Source organism: Nematostella vectensis, chromosome 11 (assembly GCF_932526225.1).
Source record: "Nematostella vectensis chromosome 11, jaNemVect1.1, whole genome shotgun sequence".
NCBI lineage: Eukaryota > Metazoa > Cnidaria > Anthozoa > Actiniaria > Edwardsiidae > Nematostella > Nematostella vectensis.
Genome location: NC_064044.1, coordinates 13,289,326 through 13,306,031, shown reverse-complemented (window position 1 = coordinate 13,306,031; position 16,706 = coordinate 13,289,326). Strand labels below are relative to the sequence as shown.

The following is a 16,706-nucleotide window of genomic DNA, read 5'->3' as shown; positions in this document are numbered from 1 at the left end:
ACTTTGGTGACGTGAACACTTGGTAACGTTAGCACTTTGTTATGTGAACAACTGGTAACGCGAACACTCGGTAACTCGAACAATTGTTAACGTGAACACTTGGTGACGTGAACACTTTGTAATGTGAACATTTTGTAATGTGAACACTGATAAAGTGAACAATTGGTAATGTGAACACTTGATAACGTGAACAATTTGTAATGTGAACACTCGGTAACGTGAACACTTGTAAACTAGAACCCTTGTTAACTGGAACACACTTGTAGCGTGAACACTCGGTAACTCGAACACTTGTTAACGTAAACACTTTGGTGACGTGAACACTTCAGTAACTCGAACCCTTGCTAACTCGATCCTCAAAGGGGAATGGGGGAAATTCGAGTTATCAGGAGAAATGCAAAGAAGATTTAGAAGAATCACTTTGAGTTAGCCGGGTATTCCAGCTTTCAAGGGTCAATATTCCCATATTTGGGGACGTCATTAAAAAACGGCAATACTCATATCTCATCATAGAAACATAATAGTTCGGTCTAACTTGGCAAATGTCTTGTAGGTGTCAAGGGGGGGAGATATGTCAATTGAGCATGACGTCATCGATGACACCTTCATGACATCTGCCAAGTCAGACCGCCTTATATTTCTATGAGATATGAGTATTGCCGTTTAAAGTGACGTCATCGATGACGTCATGAGGCACCATATCGTTGCATCCCCCTTGACACCTTCATGACATCTGCCAAGTAAGACCGCCTTATGTTTCTGAGATGAGTATTGCCGTTTTTAGTGACGTCATGCTCAGTTGACATATCTGTTGCACCCGCTTGACACCTACATGACATCTGCCAAGTGTGGTTGTCTAATATTGTTTCTATGAGTCGAAATTATAAGTTATAACATTTATGGGCGACGTGTTCTTACATTTATGGTTAACGTGGTTTATAACATTTATGGGCGACGTGCTCTTACATTTATGGTTAACGTGGTTTATAACATTTATGGGCGACGTGCTCTTACATTTATGGTTAACGTGGTTTATAACATTTATGGGCGACGTGTTCTTACATTTATGGTTAACGTGGTTTATAACATTTATGGGCGACGTGTTCTTACATTTATGGTTGACCATTTATTACATTTATGGTTGTTATAACATTTATGTGTGTTACAGGGTCTAGGTAATCTAAATCCCAATCTATTAGTAAGACAAGCTTTCAGTAAAATTGAAACTGTTTTATTTGTAGTATATGAAAATAAATTACAGCTTTAAGCATTTGTGCGGGCACCCTCGTAAATGGATATTTAACTTTCTTCTAAACAATAAAACAATTCCGATTTGTGTTTGATTCACGAGGGTGTCCGCGAATTACTACTAATAATTAAAAATTTAGAGAAGAATTTGTGCGCATATACAGTAGATAAGTTTGTTTGCCAGATGTTTTATAAACAGAGTATAAGAAGTTGAAATCAAGAGTGAATAATAGACAAAAGGCAGGTGCCATACAGTAGCACCTTTGGCCACCCTAGGACAGAACCAAGTGGCCGCTACATTGAGGTTTATCCTTTGATTAATGCATCTAGAGACAGTGATACCTCTATTAATCGGTCACCCTAGGACAGAACCAAGTGGCCGCTATATTGAGGTTTATCCTTTGATTAATGTATCCAGAGACAGTGATACCTCTATTAATCGGTCACCCTAGGGACCAAGCTAAGTGGCCGGTATATGGAGGTTGGTCCTTTGATAAAAGTATTTAAATACAGTGGTACCTCTTTTAAGCGGCCACCCTAGGGACTCGGACAAGTGGTCGCAATATGGAGGTTGGTCATTTGGTAAAGGTATTTAGATACAGTGGCACCTCTATTAAGCGGCCATCTTAGGGACCGATCCTCTGGCTGCTTTACAGAGGTGTCATCTCTATTCAGAAAGAAGCAAAAAATTTGGTACTCTGTTAAGTGGTTTCTGAATCGGGGTTGAAAGCTTAAAAGAGGTACCACCGTTTAACAGACCACGTAAATAAGTCACTACTAACACCGCTACCCTAGCTTCAAATGCCTCAATTAAATTATCATCATAATCTTCTAACCTGTCCGAAACATCGCGTCCCCACTCTCTACCCCTGCGGCTATTCTACGGATACAAACCATTGATTTATCGGGTCGGTTTTACCCCTATTTAAAAAGTAATAATTTTCATGCGATGGGTATTGTAAAGCAAAAAGATCTCAAGCTTTTGTGTTCAATGCGCTAGAATTCTGAAGCATTCATACAACTACCATAAAATTTACCAACAAACCACGACACCAGATGAAAATCAATAGATAGCTATTATAGGTAGCTAGAGTTATTGATGGGATGCTGTGTATTATAAAGGGAATGACCCACAAAGATGCTTATAATATTAGACAAAGCAGGGAGATCCAGCGTAAATTTGGCAACGTTAAAATTTCAACAGCCACACAGTCGCGGTGCTATAACTCTGTAGCAATCCGACGAAGGTGCCAATATTAGGCCTCAGACTCTGAATGGCTGTGTTATGAGGTCTTGATTCTGGCCTTGTCGATGTTAGGACGCTGAGTGACTGTGCTAAGAGGTTTGTCTGGTTGTGGTCTTGCTAACATCAAGCCTCGGACGCTGAATGGCTGAATACAGTTTTGTTAATATTCTTCTCCCTTTATCATCTGTCGGATCCTTTTGAAAAAATAAAACTTTACTCGTTTGGCACTGCGCATAGATCAGAGTGTAAGGAACAGATGGAGGCAAAAGAAAAAGTTGAAAGGAGAGTAGTTAAGGCATCTAAACGTCTGCTGCACACATTTAGCGAGGAAAATACCGATTTTAAATGCAACTCGGGTCATTTCGTTTTGTATTATTCAATACGGATAACGCAACAACAAGAAGTTTTCAGTATACCATTCTCACATCCACAATGCTTAAAAACCCACCACGACAGGCGCATTTAAAGTGGTGCGAGTTTAATTGTTTAAATTTGATATAAATTCTGTATAAAATTTTACCAATTTTTGCCATGCTGCTACGTAATTAGTTAAGCGCAATTTTAATTGATTTTTATTTTCAATTCTAAAGAATAGTTGTCTGGGGTATATCATGTCCAATTATTGTTAAGCAATTACTACTCTTAACAAGTGTATATTTATCTATAGCATTAGAAGCCAAGCCATCTTTTAGGTTTCAGTTTCGTCTTCTCTTTTATATGTTACGGACACAGAGACGAACGGGGGAGCGCACAGCGAAATCCTACGGATTTTAAGAAAGTTTAGTTGCATGATGTACTAACCTTGAGCCAATGTTTGCAGCGGATGCACTCTCTTTCTTTTTACGTTTAGCTTGTTTGGATTTATGAGTTTCCATCATTCCTGCTAAGTGATAACTAGAGTTTAGATTCGATACCTTTTCCTCATAAGATTTATATATGTATCTGTTATCTAATTTGTTTAGATAAAACATGAACAGAATAGTTCGTTCTTGAATTAAGGCGCCAATAAATGGCAACCATGACAACAATTTCTGACGGATTATTATCTTGTAAGGTTAAAATTAAGGTATGCAGTTGATACGTGGCATAGTTTTTACCATTTTAGTATAAAGTACATCGACAGCTGTTTATACGTGGCCTAGTTTATTCCCTTTTAAATACAACGTAGATAGACACCTGTTTTATTCATTTTAGATAAATACATGGTCATTTTAGATAAATACATGCTTCTTGAAGCTTTCTCAGTAATAACCCCTAAAAAGGGTTCTCTGCTACAAATTATTGACATTTATCTGGAATTTAAGGAAACTACTTCAAGACAATTAGTTATTTTTTGCAAAAATTTAACGCCCTCAAAACGTGAAATAAAATGTTAAGAAACCGCGGGAACCTGTTTGACCTGATTCATTTGATCACGTGACCCTCACCTGATGACGATATACTAGAGCTTGATGCTGATTGGTTGATATCCCCGTTACCCTCGATAACAGATGGCCCGTCTTTACAGCTATTGTAAGACAGCACTTCGTGGTATATTAGATCTGTAACGCATGGAACACATAAGAGGACTTGTTAGTTCAGCAGTGTTTTATTGCAAGTGACTAGTTGAAGTAACAAGTGGCTAGGTGACTTTTCCGTTCTTGTGCCAGGCATAAAAGAGCCATTAAAGTATGGTAAGCTATAGATATCCCGGTTATTTAAACTTCCGACTGTGAAGTGATCTTGTTGCTTCTAGTTGTATAGGCCAAACAAACGGTTCTTGACGCTCAAGCCATGACGAGTGCAGCTTGAGAATATCCTTCTCGGAATGAAAACGCGACTTCTATTGACTAGTATACATTTAGACTTTTAAAGAGAAGCCTTGAAAACTTATTCTTAACACCCCCCCCCCCCAAAAAAAAAAAAAAAAAACAAAAAAAAAAACACACACACAGCATACGGGCCTTTTATTAAATGTGATAAGCCTTCCCTCATCAAGGCACTTTTCTCGTACTTTCTTCCCGCCAATTTCACATGCATATCTCGTCTCTGCCAACCGGTATGAACACTCTCACTAACTTATCCATTCTCGTCTTTGCCAACCGACATGAACACTCTCAATTACTTTTCCATTCTCGTCTTTGCCAACCGACATGAACACTCTCACTTACTTTTCCATTCTCGTCTCTGCCAACCGACATGAACACTCTCACTGACTTATTTTCCATTCTCATCTCTGCCAACAGACATGAACACTCTCACTTACTTATTTTCCATTCTCATCTCTGCCAACAGACATGAACACTCTCTCTTACTTTTCCATTCTCGTCTCTGCCAACCGACATGAACACTCTCACTTACTTATTTTCCATTCTCATCTCTGCCAACAGACATGAACACTCTCTCTTACTTTTCCATTCTTGTCTCTGCCAACCGGCATGAACACTCTCACTTACTTTTCCATTCTCGTCTCTGCCTACCGACATGAACCCTCTCAATTACTTTTCCATTCTCGTCTTTACCAACCAACATGAACACTCTCAATTACTTTTCCATTCTCGTCTCTGCCAACCGGCATGAACCTCTTACTTTTCCATTCTCGTCTCTGCCAACCAACATGAACACTCTCACTTACTTTTCCTTTCTCGTCTCTGCCAACCGACATGAACACTCTCAATTACTTTTCCATTCTCGTCTCTGCTAACCGACATGAACACTCTCACTTACTTTTCCATTCTCGTCTCTGCCAACCGACATGAACACTCTCACTTACTTTTCCATTCCTCGACAGAGTGCTCTTGCTCGTCAATGGAATGATCGTATTTCTTAGATACCGGCTACAAGAGAGCACACGTTGTCAATCAAAATATCTACAATCGACTTTAGTCTATACGATGATGAGGCTTAACATTTTTATTCGAGATTACCATACAAAAAAGCGAATTGCACTAAGAAATCACATGAGTTTATGGGTAACTCTCGCCAAAATAAATACAGAAACGGCTGGGGCCGTCATCCAGAGAGCTTTTCTGACAAATACAATTCGTGAGCGCTCAATAAGCTGCTTTTTGTTGTTATTTTGGCGCCAAAAGCCGAAGCGCGCGCGAGTTTGCCACCCCAACGGTCACGTGATTTCATTGTAAAAGCCAAGTTTCAATTAAAATTCAAGGACTTCAGTCGAAAGTACGGGGGGGGGGGCTTATTCCTATTCTTTCCTGTGTATGCTATTGAATGCTTGGTTCGGGTTGGCTTATTTGGGTAGTAAGGTACATAGGTTTGATTAACGCTTAGGTAGGGTTGGCTTATTTGGGTCGTACCGTACAAAGGTTTGATAAATGCTTGGGTCGGGTTGGCTTATTTGGGTCGTAACGTCCATAGGTTTGATTAATGCTTAAGTAGGGTTGGCTTATTTGGGTCGTACCGTACAAAGGTTTGATAAATGCTTGGGTCGGGTTGGCTTATTTGGGTCGTAACGTCCATAGGTTTGATTAATGCTTAAGTAGGGTTGGCTTATTTGGGTCGTACCGTACATAGGTTTGATAAATGCTTGGGTCGGGTTGGCTTATTTGGGTCGTAACGTACATAGGTTTGATTAATGCTTGGGTAGGGTTGGCTTATTTGGGTCGTACCGTACATAGGTTTGATTAATGCTTAGGTAGGGTTGGCTTATTTGGGTCGTACCGTACATAGGTTTGATAAATGCTTGGGTCGGGTTGGCTTATTTGGGTCGTACCGTACATAGGTTTGATAAATGCTTGGGTCGGGTTGGCTTATTTGGGTCGTAACGTACATAGGTTTGATTAATGCTTAGGTAGGGTTGGCTTATTTGTGTCGTACCGTACATAGGTTTGATAAATGCTTGGATCGGGTTGGCTTATTTGTGTCGTAGCGTACATAGGTTTGATAAAAGCTTGGGACGGGTTGGCTTATTTTGGTCGTAACGTACATAGATTTGATTAATGCTTAGTTAGGGTTGGCTTATTTGGGTCGTACCGTACATAGGTTTGATAAATGCTTGGATCGGGTGGGCTTATACGTCACTAATCTAACTTATTTGTGTCGTACCGTACATAGGATTGATAAATGCTTGGATCGGGTGGGCTTTACGCCACTATTCTACCTTATTTGTGTCGTACCGTATATAGGTTTGATAAATGCTTGGGTCAGATGGGTTTATACGTCACTATTCTACCTTATTTGGGTCGTAGCGTACATAAGTTTGATAAATGCTTGGGTCGGGTTGGCTTATTTGGGTAGTAGCGTACATAGGTTTGATGAACGCTTGGGTCGGGTTGGCTTATTTGGGTCGTAAAGTACATAGGATTGATAAATGCTTGGATCGGGTGGGCTTTACGCCACTATTCTACCTTATTTGTGTCGTACCGTATATAGGTTTGATAAATGCTTGGGTCAGATGGGTTTATACGTCACTATTCTACCTTATTTGGGTCGTAGCGTACATAAGTTTGATAAATGCTTGGGTCGGGTTGGCTTATTTGGGTCGTAACGTACATAGGTTTGATTAATGCTTAGGTAGGGTTGGCTTATTTGTGTCGTACCGTACATAGGTTTGATAAATGCTTGGATCGGGTTGGCTTATTTGTGTCGTAGCGTACATAGGTTTGATAAAAGCTTGGGTCGGGTTGGCTTATTTGGGTCGTAACGTACATAGATTTGATTAATGCTTAGTTAGGGTTGGCTTATTTGGGTCGTACCGTACATAGGTTTGATAAATGCTTGGATCGGGTGGGCTTATACGTCACTAATCTAACTTATTTGTGTCGTACCGTACATAGGTTTGATAAATGCTTGGATCGGGTGGGCTTTACGCCACTATTCTACCTTTTTGTGTCGTACCGTATATAGGTTTGATAAATGCTTGGGTCAGATGGGTTTATACGTCACTATTCTACCTTATTTGGGTCGTAGCGTACATAGGTTTGATAAATGCTTGGGTCGGGTTGGCTTATTTGGGTAGTAGCGTACATAGGTTTGATGAACGCTTAGGTCGGGTTGGCTTATTTGGGTCGTAAAGTACATAGGTTTGATAAATGCTTAGGTAGGGTTGGCTTATTTGGGTCGTACCGTACATAGGTTTGATAAATGATTGGGTCGGATGGGTTTATACGTCACTATTCTACCTTATTTGGGTCGAAGCGTACATAGGTTTGATAAATGCTTGGGTCGGGTTGGCTTATTCGGGTCGTAGCGTACATAGGTTTAATAAATGCTTGGGTCGAGTGGGCTTTTATTTAACAACGTGCAAGATACTCACACATTCTACCTCATTAGCGTCGTACCACACGTGGACATAAGGGTGGTGAAGGGCTTCCATCACCGATATCCTCTTAGCAGGGTCAATTACTAACATCTTGGACAGCAAGTCTCGGCACTGCGATGCTGTGAAATATAACAGAGAATGTAAGAGAGTGGGGCTATAGCTCAGTGATACGGGCTTCGTTACTCAAACTAAAGGACCAGGGTTCGAGCCAAGATCATCTCAACCTTTTTTCCCTACTGTGAATCCCTCATCTTCTCGGACAAGGACAAAGATTAACACTGTAATGGGGATGTAATCAACGGCAGGGAAGGGTCTAGTCATTGCAAGAAAACGAAATAATCTACTGTAATTTCGACCTGGGGAAAGCAGTAGTGCTTCCCTCCCATTTACCCAAGATTATATAAGCTAAAACCAAGTGGGTTTAGCCCTCCCCCCTTCCCCCACCACCGCAGGCTATATTTCCTGCCGTTGCAAGGCGTCATTGGCACGTACTACGGGCTCACGGAAATGAGATATAAAGGACATCTATGGGGATTTCCGTTATTGTACTTTCAAACTGTCCTGACGGTTCCACTGCATTGGTGTCCAGGTGCAAACTGAGTCTAAACCGTCTTTACCTTTTAATTTGTTCTCTGGTGGAAATAAATCATCTGGGAACAAGGCCTCAAATGAAAAGCCAGGCTGCTTGGGTCTTCTGGTGCAGTACATCCGTACCTAAAAAGGTATTTTCAAACAATACTTAGCAAGAGAGTGGCGCGATAGCTCAGTGGTACGGGCTTCGCTTCTCAAGCAAGAGGGCCGGGGTCGAACCCTGGTCAGATCAAATTGGGATTTTTTTCAGAGGTTTAATAAACCTGGCTCTCTACATTGGGGACTGTGAATCTCTCGTCTTCTCGGATAAGGACGTTAAGCCGGAGGTCCCGTTTCTCATCGCACATCATTAACCTGTATTCGGGGACGTAAAAGAACCGCTGGGGACGCTGGCCCGTGGTACCATCTTTAGTGACAATGCTTACACACTAACTCACTCATGATTGTAAACTGCGTGGAGCACTCCGTATCTACACACTGGCGAGTAAAGTCAGTCACATGTGAAGCGCATTTGATCATTTCGTATGTTAAAGTGCGCTATACAAATGAAAAACATTTCATTTCATTTCAAGCGATATCCCAATTTGGTGAAAAAATGATTAATGATTAGTAACTCACTGAGGGCTGAAGCTGGTTGAGGAAGGATTCTGATGGCGTGCCAAGCTGTTCTGTCACCTTGTTCCATTGATCAATGTCTTATAGAGGTGTCAAGGACTACACTTCTCAGAATTTATTCCTGCTAAGGAAACCCCTTGTATAGACACTAAGATCATGTAGACAACACCAAGGGACCAAGTGAACCAGTACAAACACAACACAGTTGTATATAAATGTGGGAGGGACCTTAACAAACATCTGAACAGGTAAATAGTATCATTTTGTATCAGAAAGCACGGAATGGGTAATGAGAACATAGGGCTCATACTTTATCCACACTTCATTTCTTGTCATGTTTGCAAATCTTGAGTTTTCTGTGTCTAGCCCATTTGAAAAAAGAGGGCAAGAGAAGGAAAATAATTTTTGTGAAAAGGATGTAGAAAATCTAGAAATTCTTCAAAAGAAAAAACTGGTGACCTTCATGTGCACAAGCCTGCACATGCGTCTGTAAACAATGCATAGCCTGTAAATAATAACAAGGATACGATCTGTTCCAGGGAACATAACATGTCCTCTGATCATCTCTGCCAGTATGCACCCTATAGACCAGACGTCAACATTGTCACAGTACCCCATGCCGAGTATGACTTCTGGCGCTCTGTAATACCGCGTCACCACATATGGGGTCATCATAAAAGCAGAGCCAGCAGTTCTTGCTAAACCAAAGTCCAGGATCTGCAAAAAGAAATGCAACAGCTCACAGGAAATTGTTTGTACAAGACAGGTTCTTTCAAAATCAAGTCATGCTTGACCAGAAAAACATTAATGATATAAATTTAAATATGGCACAAAGCGTTTTGTGGCCATTTACATATGAGTATGAGTCAGGATAATCCTCCTTCCTATCAAACTGTACTTCGTTACTTTTATTATTATGGCAGTGATCAGGTGAAGCAAAAAAACAACTTCTATCAAGGCTTGTTTTCATATGATTGCACTGGATCACACACAATCACAGCTACAGTGAGTGGACCATATGATCACAACAGATCGCAAAGTAGTTTTCACATATGATCCCAAACGATCACACAATCACAGGGTAAGTTTCAATATACAGTGTTTTGTTATTGTATAATTGTGTCATCATATGTAAAAACAAGCCAATCGTGAAATTGTGAAATGTGGAGATAACCCTATTGTACTGTAAGATAAAACTGTTAAATCAAACACATCTAGTCTAGAACACCAAGAAGAAACGTAACAAGTCACACTCCAAGTACACAGGGGCGGAACTAGGACTTCTTGAAGGGGGCATAACCCCCGAAGGAGTGAAGCATATAAATATGGCAAAAAGTAGATTTTGGATTCTATTCTTCCTCTAATATTACTGTCTAAGGTGAAAAAAAGAGAGCAATCTGACCCGAAAAAAATATTACTTTAGATTCAAGAAACACTCCACCCCACCTCACCCCTCCTTGAATCCACAACTGTTAACTTAGCTTAAGAGAGCAATCTGACTTGACCACTATATTACTTGGCTTTAGATTCAAGAAACACTCCACCCCACCTCACCCCTCCTTGAATCCACAACTGTTAACTTAGCTTAAGAGAGCAATCTGACTTGACCACTATATTACTTGGCTTTAGATTCAAGAAACACTCCACCCCACCTCACCCCTCCTTGAATCCACAACTGTTAACTTACCTTAAGAGAGCAATCTGACTTGACCACTATATTACTTGGCTTTAGATTCAAGAAACACTTCACCCCACCTCACCCCTCCTTGAATCCACAACTGTTAACTTAGCTTAAGAGAGCAATCTGACTTGACCACTATATTACTTGGCTTTAGATTCAAGAAACACTCCACCCCACCTCACCCCTCCCTGAATCCACAACTGTTAACTTACCTTAAGAGAGCAATCTGACTTGACCACTATATTACTTGGCTTTAGATTCAAGAAACACTCCACCCCACTTCACCCCTCCTTGAATCCACAACTGTTAACTTACCTTAAGAGAGCAATCTGACTTGACCACTATATTACTTGGCTTTAGATTCAAGAAACACTCCACCCCACCTCACCCCTCCTTGAATCCACAACTGTTAACTTTCCTTAAGAGAGCACTCTGACTTGACCACTATATTACTTGGCTTTAGATTCAAGAAACACTCCACCCCACCTCACCCCTCCTTGAATCCACAACTGTTAACTTACCTTAAGAGAGCAATCTGACTTGACCACTATATTACTTGGCTTTAGATCCTACAATAAGAAACACTGGGTGATCAAAAATGCACTTGTATTTAAACATACAATATCAGGTTTGACTCACCCTGTGGATGATATCGGCATCATGGAGGTGCTGCAGAAAAAAAATACATTTGCTATTTTACTGGGAGACTATTAACAGAGTGCTCTAAGTAAAACAAATATCTATAGTATAAGGGATATAAGCGCTATATAAATACAAATTTAAATGAACAAATTTAAATCAAAAAATATTTTCGTCAAGACATGCCAAATAAGTTCTTATATTTTGGGTACAGAACTTAATGAAAAGTTTGTATGACAATTTAGGTTCTTGTTTTAATAAGACAAAGTAAAAATAAAAATATGTTACATATCATAATGATAAGAGCAAAATAGGGAGCATGTGGTCCTTTTTATTTATTATTTACTTTTTCTCCTTGGTTTATCAAAGATTTGTACGATTTACAAAGGAAATTAAGACGATGTTGCGAACAGGTGAAAAAATTGTAAGAAAAGCCTTGAAACAGGAACTTTTGCCTATATTTGTCTTTTTTTACTTGACCTCACATTTCCTGACTCGCCCTAGCCATGTTGTATTGCAATGGCTGTCAAATCTATATCGCAAAATTTAATACCCTTTTTGTAAGCAACACTGTATCTTTCATAAAAAGGCAAAATGTTTAGCAAATTCAAAAGTCAAAGATTTGGCGTGAATACACGGTCAACAGGTCACAGGAAACAGCAAAGGCCCATTTATTTTAGCCGTCTTAGAATGCGATCAGTGGCGTCAAATTCACCTTTACCAAGACCTAAAGTGACCCTTCATATACACCTTGAAACTTATCCTTACCATTATCCTTTTGGATAAGCAGGTTCTTATATTTTTGAGTAGCAAAATCCAAAATTTTTGCCTGTTGGTTCTTAAATCACTGACCTTAAGCAATTTAATGACAAGCTCACCTTAACCCCACAAAGCATCTGGTAGAGAAGATATGAGAGTCGCTCATGGTCTAGATCCATGTGGATTACCTGGCACAAGCTTGCATCCATCAACTCCATCACGAGATATCTGGAAGTAACCAAACACTTTTTAGAGCTTAAGCATGCCTTGAAATATTGGGGGTGCATGGTACAGAAACATTGCTGAAAACATTATGGGGCATGTAACTTCTCAACTCCCTGAACTGCTAAAGAATAAACGTTTTTATTCCTTTACACACTTCCATCAGGGCTAGGCCTCTGTAGCAGGCAAGTTTATGAATTATGAGTAAGAGACTGTGGTAAGCAATACAATTGAAAAAAACAATGAACCCATGCATGCAAAAATAACTGTTTTCATTGACATAAATAATATCAAACTGGAGGAGTGTTCTATCATGCTCTGGTTTGCAAACGAGCATTACTATGCCACACTGATTTTCTAAAAATTGCATCAGTGTCAGGAGTATGCATGTTTCTGACATTCTCATAAGTTCTAACTGGTTTACTACATAAAACTGTCAAGGCGGCCACACTAGAACACCCTGTAGGCATTTTAAGGTGCCCTTAAATTCCAGGACCTTGCTACAAAGTCTTAAAAAAAGGTAGCTCCTCCCTTCATACAGTCAACAACCCCTTTGGTATGAGCATATAGAAGGGCCAATCCCCCTGTGATTGACTGCTTTGAAAGCCTTTCTTGAAGGCCACAAAATTCACTAGTAAATTGTCAAATTCTTAGGTAAATTATGCTTTATTTATATTGAAGTGATGCTATGCATTTTGGGAGAGAGTATAGACAGCTCTACTGATAGACCGCCTTATTTGCTTTACCATTTAGACTGATTGGCACTTACAGGTCGTTGAACTGTTCTAGCGTCCGGTCTGGGGTAAAGACATTTAGCAAGCCAATGATCTATGAGATAAACAAGAAACATTAAGTATAAAATAATTGTATTTATTGATGTTAGGCACAACATTGGTGGTAGAGGTATATTTGCAGGGAAGGGGAGGGAGTGTAAATTTAAAAATGGGTAAATCCCAGACAATCTTTTAGGGAAGTTGAGCTTGTACCTGTACTTACCATAAAGATTCAAATAAGCTTTAATGAGATTTACATTCGAATGGTGCTTTTGTTGAGTTCTTTTTAGGGAGGAAAGGGGGGTACTTATTAGGGAGGTAGGGGGGGGTTATATCAAAATTCAAGGGTGAAGGTGGGTGTTTTGGAGTTCTGTAAGGACGCAGCTGCTTTGTCTCCTATTATCTTTGTTCTACAAAGGAGTTCTTTTGTCTCTATTCTTCTCGTTCTTTGTGTCAGGTGCGGATATTGTTCATTTGCCCAATCAAATTGCAGCTTGTAAGAGCTGCGTACTGACCCATGTTTTTGAGGAGGGGGGGCTTATTTAAAGGAGAATGCTTATTCAAATCATTACAGTAATAGGACTCCATATGTAGCTATTTTGCTAAAACCAAGAAATGACTTATTCTGAAATCAGAATAAATACATTTTTTTTTGTTTTCTGATTTTTATGATAACTAACCTTTTTCAGACATTTTCTCACATTTGTTGTTTGAATTCTTTAGTTTAAAGCCGCATTGTCACCAGTTTACTTCCGGTCGATTACGTAACAATATCCGATGATTTTTAACGGAAAACGCGAAAAATATTTCAAAATATTGAAAGCAGTGTGCTTATTGGAAGTTTCTTTGGGGATGTGATTGATAATTTAGAGCGGATGGCCTGTTCAATATCTCGGATTTTAATAGATTATTTTGTCTTTTAACGGTTGAGGTTTCCGGAAGTAAACTGGTGACAATGCGGCTTTAACATCACCCACATACCCAGGATTGGCCGAGGAGGGAGGAAGGGGGGGGGGGGGGGGGAATGCGCAGTCATAAATATCATATGGAAAAAGCACAGTATTTGAAGATTCCTTAAATAAGAAATGACTAATTTTATGACTGCCAAGGGGGGTGCGTGAACACCCTGTGCGTGCCTGTATGTAAATAATATGTCTCATAACCATACTGTTGTTGCTTACATTTTTGTGGTTGACCATTCTCATGAGCACAAGTTCTCTAAAGGCTCTCTTGGCATGTGTGACATTCTGAAATGGTCGGCTGAGTTTCTTGATAGCAACCTTTTCCCCAGTGACCGTATCTATGGCAGCACTAAATAAAAGTAAATAAGATGTGTATTAATTTTTTTAAGATTTGTATTAATTTTAAGTTGAATAAAAGTTTTCTTGGTGGGATCACATCACAAGTTTTCTATAGACCATTGCTCAACCAAGAATCCTCTGTTATAGAAGACAGGAATAACTAACCCGTAAATTGTCAGTGTTCTCTTTGTGATTCATTAAAAGACTTAAGGTTAGGTAATGAATTTAGTAAGAAGGAAAGCACTAGTTGCAATGGAATGTAAAATGTGTTAATTTCATATTCTTAAATTTCAGTTTTTATTGGTCAAAAGCTTGAAATTCTTTTGAAAAGCAATGAAGATTTTCTTTCTCAGTAAATCACTTTTGTAGATTGATTTTAGCACTCAAAAAAACCTACTGTATTCAAGGAGTACTTCCATTTTTAGGCTTTTGTTCTGTCTCACCCCTATTGACTGGAAAATATTGGTTATTTTTTTTTGTTTTCCTATAAAATAGGTAACAAAAATTTGCTTTCAGCTACAGAAATACTGTTGTAAGACAAATATCATTGGAACTTATGTGAGGTTGTGTTTGTTGACGCAGTCCTACTGTCTTTTCTTCCTGGAACGTAATGTATGCAGTTGATGGTAAAACCTGATGAGATGATAACCCTACTGAACAGACCGTAAGACTAGTTTCAATAACAGTGGAACAAGAGATTCAGCTGCAGGTGATTCTTCTATTAATTTCAATTGCCATACTGAAATGTGTTTGGTAGTTCATTTAGGGAATTCATTTATGATTCTAACTGATTCAATTAATCCTAAAATCTTGCCTTTCTTTGTCTTTCTATGTCCTTTCTTACTTACATGTAATTCCAATTGTCAAATTTTCAATGCTGTAGATAATTTTTAGAACATTAGTCTTCTAGACTAGATATTCTTTTTGAAGCTTTTAGGATAATTTTTCCATTACAATATTGTTTAAAAAAATAAGTACTTGTTCCCTAAAGACAACCAGATACCCATTTTTTGAATTACTACAATTTTTGACAATAACCTTTTTTTAAATGTGTTTTGTCTATCTTTTTCTGATCATTTTTTAGATGATTTTTTTATAATTCTAATAAATCATAATTAATGAGGGAGAAGCAAATAGACTTCTAGAAATGTGGAAAATGTAAAACACAGAAATCTGAGCCATCAAGTAGAGAATAAATTAAAATATTTACAAATAAAAAGCTTACATAGTTTTTTCCCCATAATAAATGGTTTAATTTTTTTTAATGAAAATATGTTTTACTGAAATAAAGACTGATTTTGAACTCATTAGTTAGGCATGAAACAAATTCCTACAGTTCTTCAGTTCCACAAGTAATAAACAATACAACACAAGTAAACCTAACTTCCCTATTAAACAAACAGGTATCTAACATCTTGGAGTCATAAAATCGTCATTGACCTTTTAAAACGTGAAGAAAAGAAAAAAACAGAAAGCCCGGTAAACATTTAGATAGAAATAACCTGTGATTTTCCTTAGTGCGAAGTGAATGGGATTTTTAGTATTGTGTCATGCGGTGATTTTCCCAATAAAATCACTTTACTTCCAAAGGCAATGGCATATACAAAAGTCATGGATGTACATCGGTAATGTTTATTGTTTGGCATGACTTTGGGGTTGTAGTTTAGGGTAACTGTGACAGAGGAAAGATTTGGCGATCGAATCGAGTGACGCGAGCCATAAACCATGAGAGAATAGAACGAACTCGCCAAGTGTCAACATGGATGCTCTCGTATCGTTGCCGGACCTAATATGCTTTGGCAAGGCCAACTCACGAAAAAAAAAAAACATATATTAAGACAGCGAATAATCATCAACAAGCTGGCTAACTTTTTAATATTTTTTTAATTAGATTGATAGGGAGCCCGGGATTCGATTTATGAATGGCTTCTTGGCTGATCAGAATTTTTCTCGAGAAATTTTCGAACCATTAACATGTCGTATAAAACCAAAGTCAATAAATTGTTTGAATTCAAGCGCTTAAAAGCCTATGACTGCCATCAAGTCAGTAAGAAATAGTGATGATCTTTCAAAGAAAGGATTGATCAATAAAATCTAAACCTACCACACCATTCCTTGTGCACCCGATCCGATGGGTTGAAGATTCTGATACCTTTTCAACACAATAAAAATTGTGTCTCCAACTTGGGCAGTGTAAAACATTTCCCGACAAAAAGAGCGCTCTTCTATCTCACCATAATTCCGTTTTTCTTCTACCAGTACGGCATCGAGGGATCTTAGTATAAGGGGGAAAAGTTCACAGCATTTCAAAAACATTTAGCGATGTTCGGAAGCCATAATGGTTATGTGGCAGAAACGATGCGACGGCGCA

At 38.9% G+C, this 16,706-nt stretch overlaps 1 protein-coding gene and 1 long non-coding RNA gene across 7 annotated transcripts in view; both read right to left on the bottom strand.

The window, feature by feature from the left end:
- The window catches only part of LOC5517542 (stress-activated protein kinase JNK), an 18,734-nt gene extending 2,028 nt beyond the window's left edge, over positions 1 to 16,706 (bottom strand). The window contains exons 1-14 of one of the 6 annotated variants that reach the window (XM_048734154.1): positions 16,440 to 16,706; positions 14,216 to 14,345; positions 13,031 to 13,089; positions 12,159 to 12,267; positions 11,281 to 11,310; positions 11,163 to 11,210; positions 9,488 to 9,677; positions 8,964 to 9,040; positions 8,372 to 8,468; positions 7,749 to 7,873; positions 5,247 to 5,310; positions 3,922 to 4,035; positions 3,296 to 3,377; positions 1,216 to 2,688 (exon numbers count right to left, since the gene is read on the bottom strand). In XM_048734154.1, coding sequence (XP_048590111.1) covers positions 2,655 to 2,688; positions 3,296 to 3,377; positions 3,922 to 4,035; positions 5,247 to 5,310; positions 7,749 to 7,873; positions 8,372 to 8,468; positions 8,964 to 9,040; positions 9,488 to 9,677; positions 11,163 to 11,210; positions 11,281 to 11,310; positions 12,159 to 12,267; positions 13,031 to 13,089; positions 14,216 to 14,345; positions 16,440 to 16,651 — 1,371 coding nt within the window. In that variant the 5' untranslated portion in view covers positions 16,652 to 16,706 and the 3' untranslated portion in view covers positions 1,216 to 2,654. Of the gene's footprint in view, positions 1 to 1,215; positions 2,689 to 3,295; positions 3,378 to 3,921; positions 4,036 to 5,246; positions 5,311 to 7,748; positions 7,874 to 8,371; positions 8,469 to 8,963; positions 9,041 to 9,487; positions 9,678 to 11,162; positions 11,211 to 11,280; positions 11,311 to 12,158; positions 12,268 to 13,030; positions 13,090 to 14,215; positions 14,346 to 16,439 lie in introns of those variants that run through there. The other 5 variants (XM_048734155.1, XM_048734156.1, XM_048734157.1 and 2 more) reach the window with 5 other exon arrangements.
- Positions 4,506 to 5,240, bottom strand: LOC125573592. The gene is made up of 2 exons (XR_007314120.1): positions 5,056 to 5,240; positions 4,506 to 4,823 (listed from the first exon to the last, which is right to left on the bottom strand). It is a non-coding gene; the product is annotated as an uncharacterized LOC125573592 (long non-coding RNA).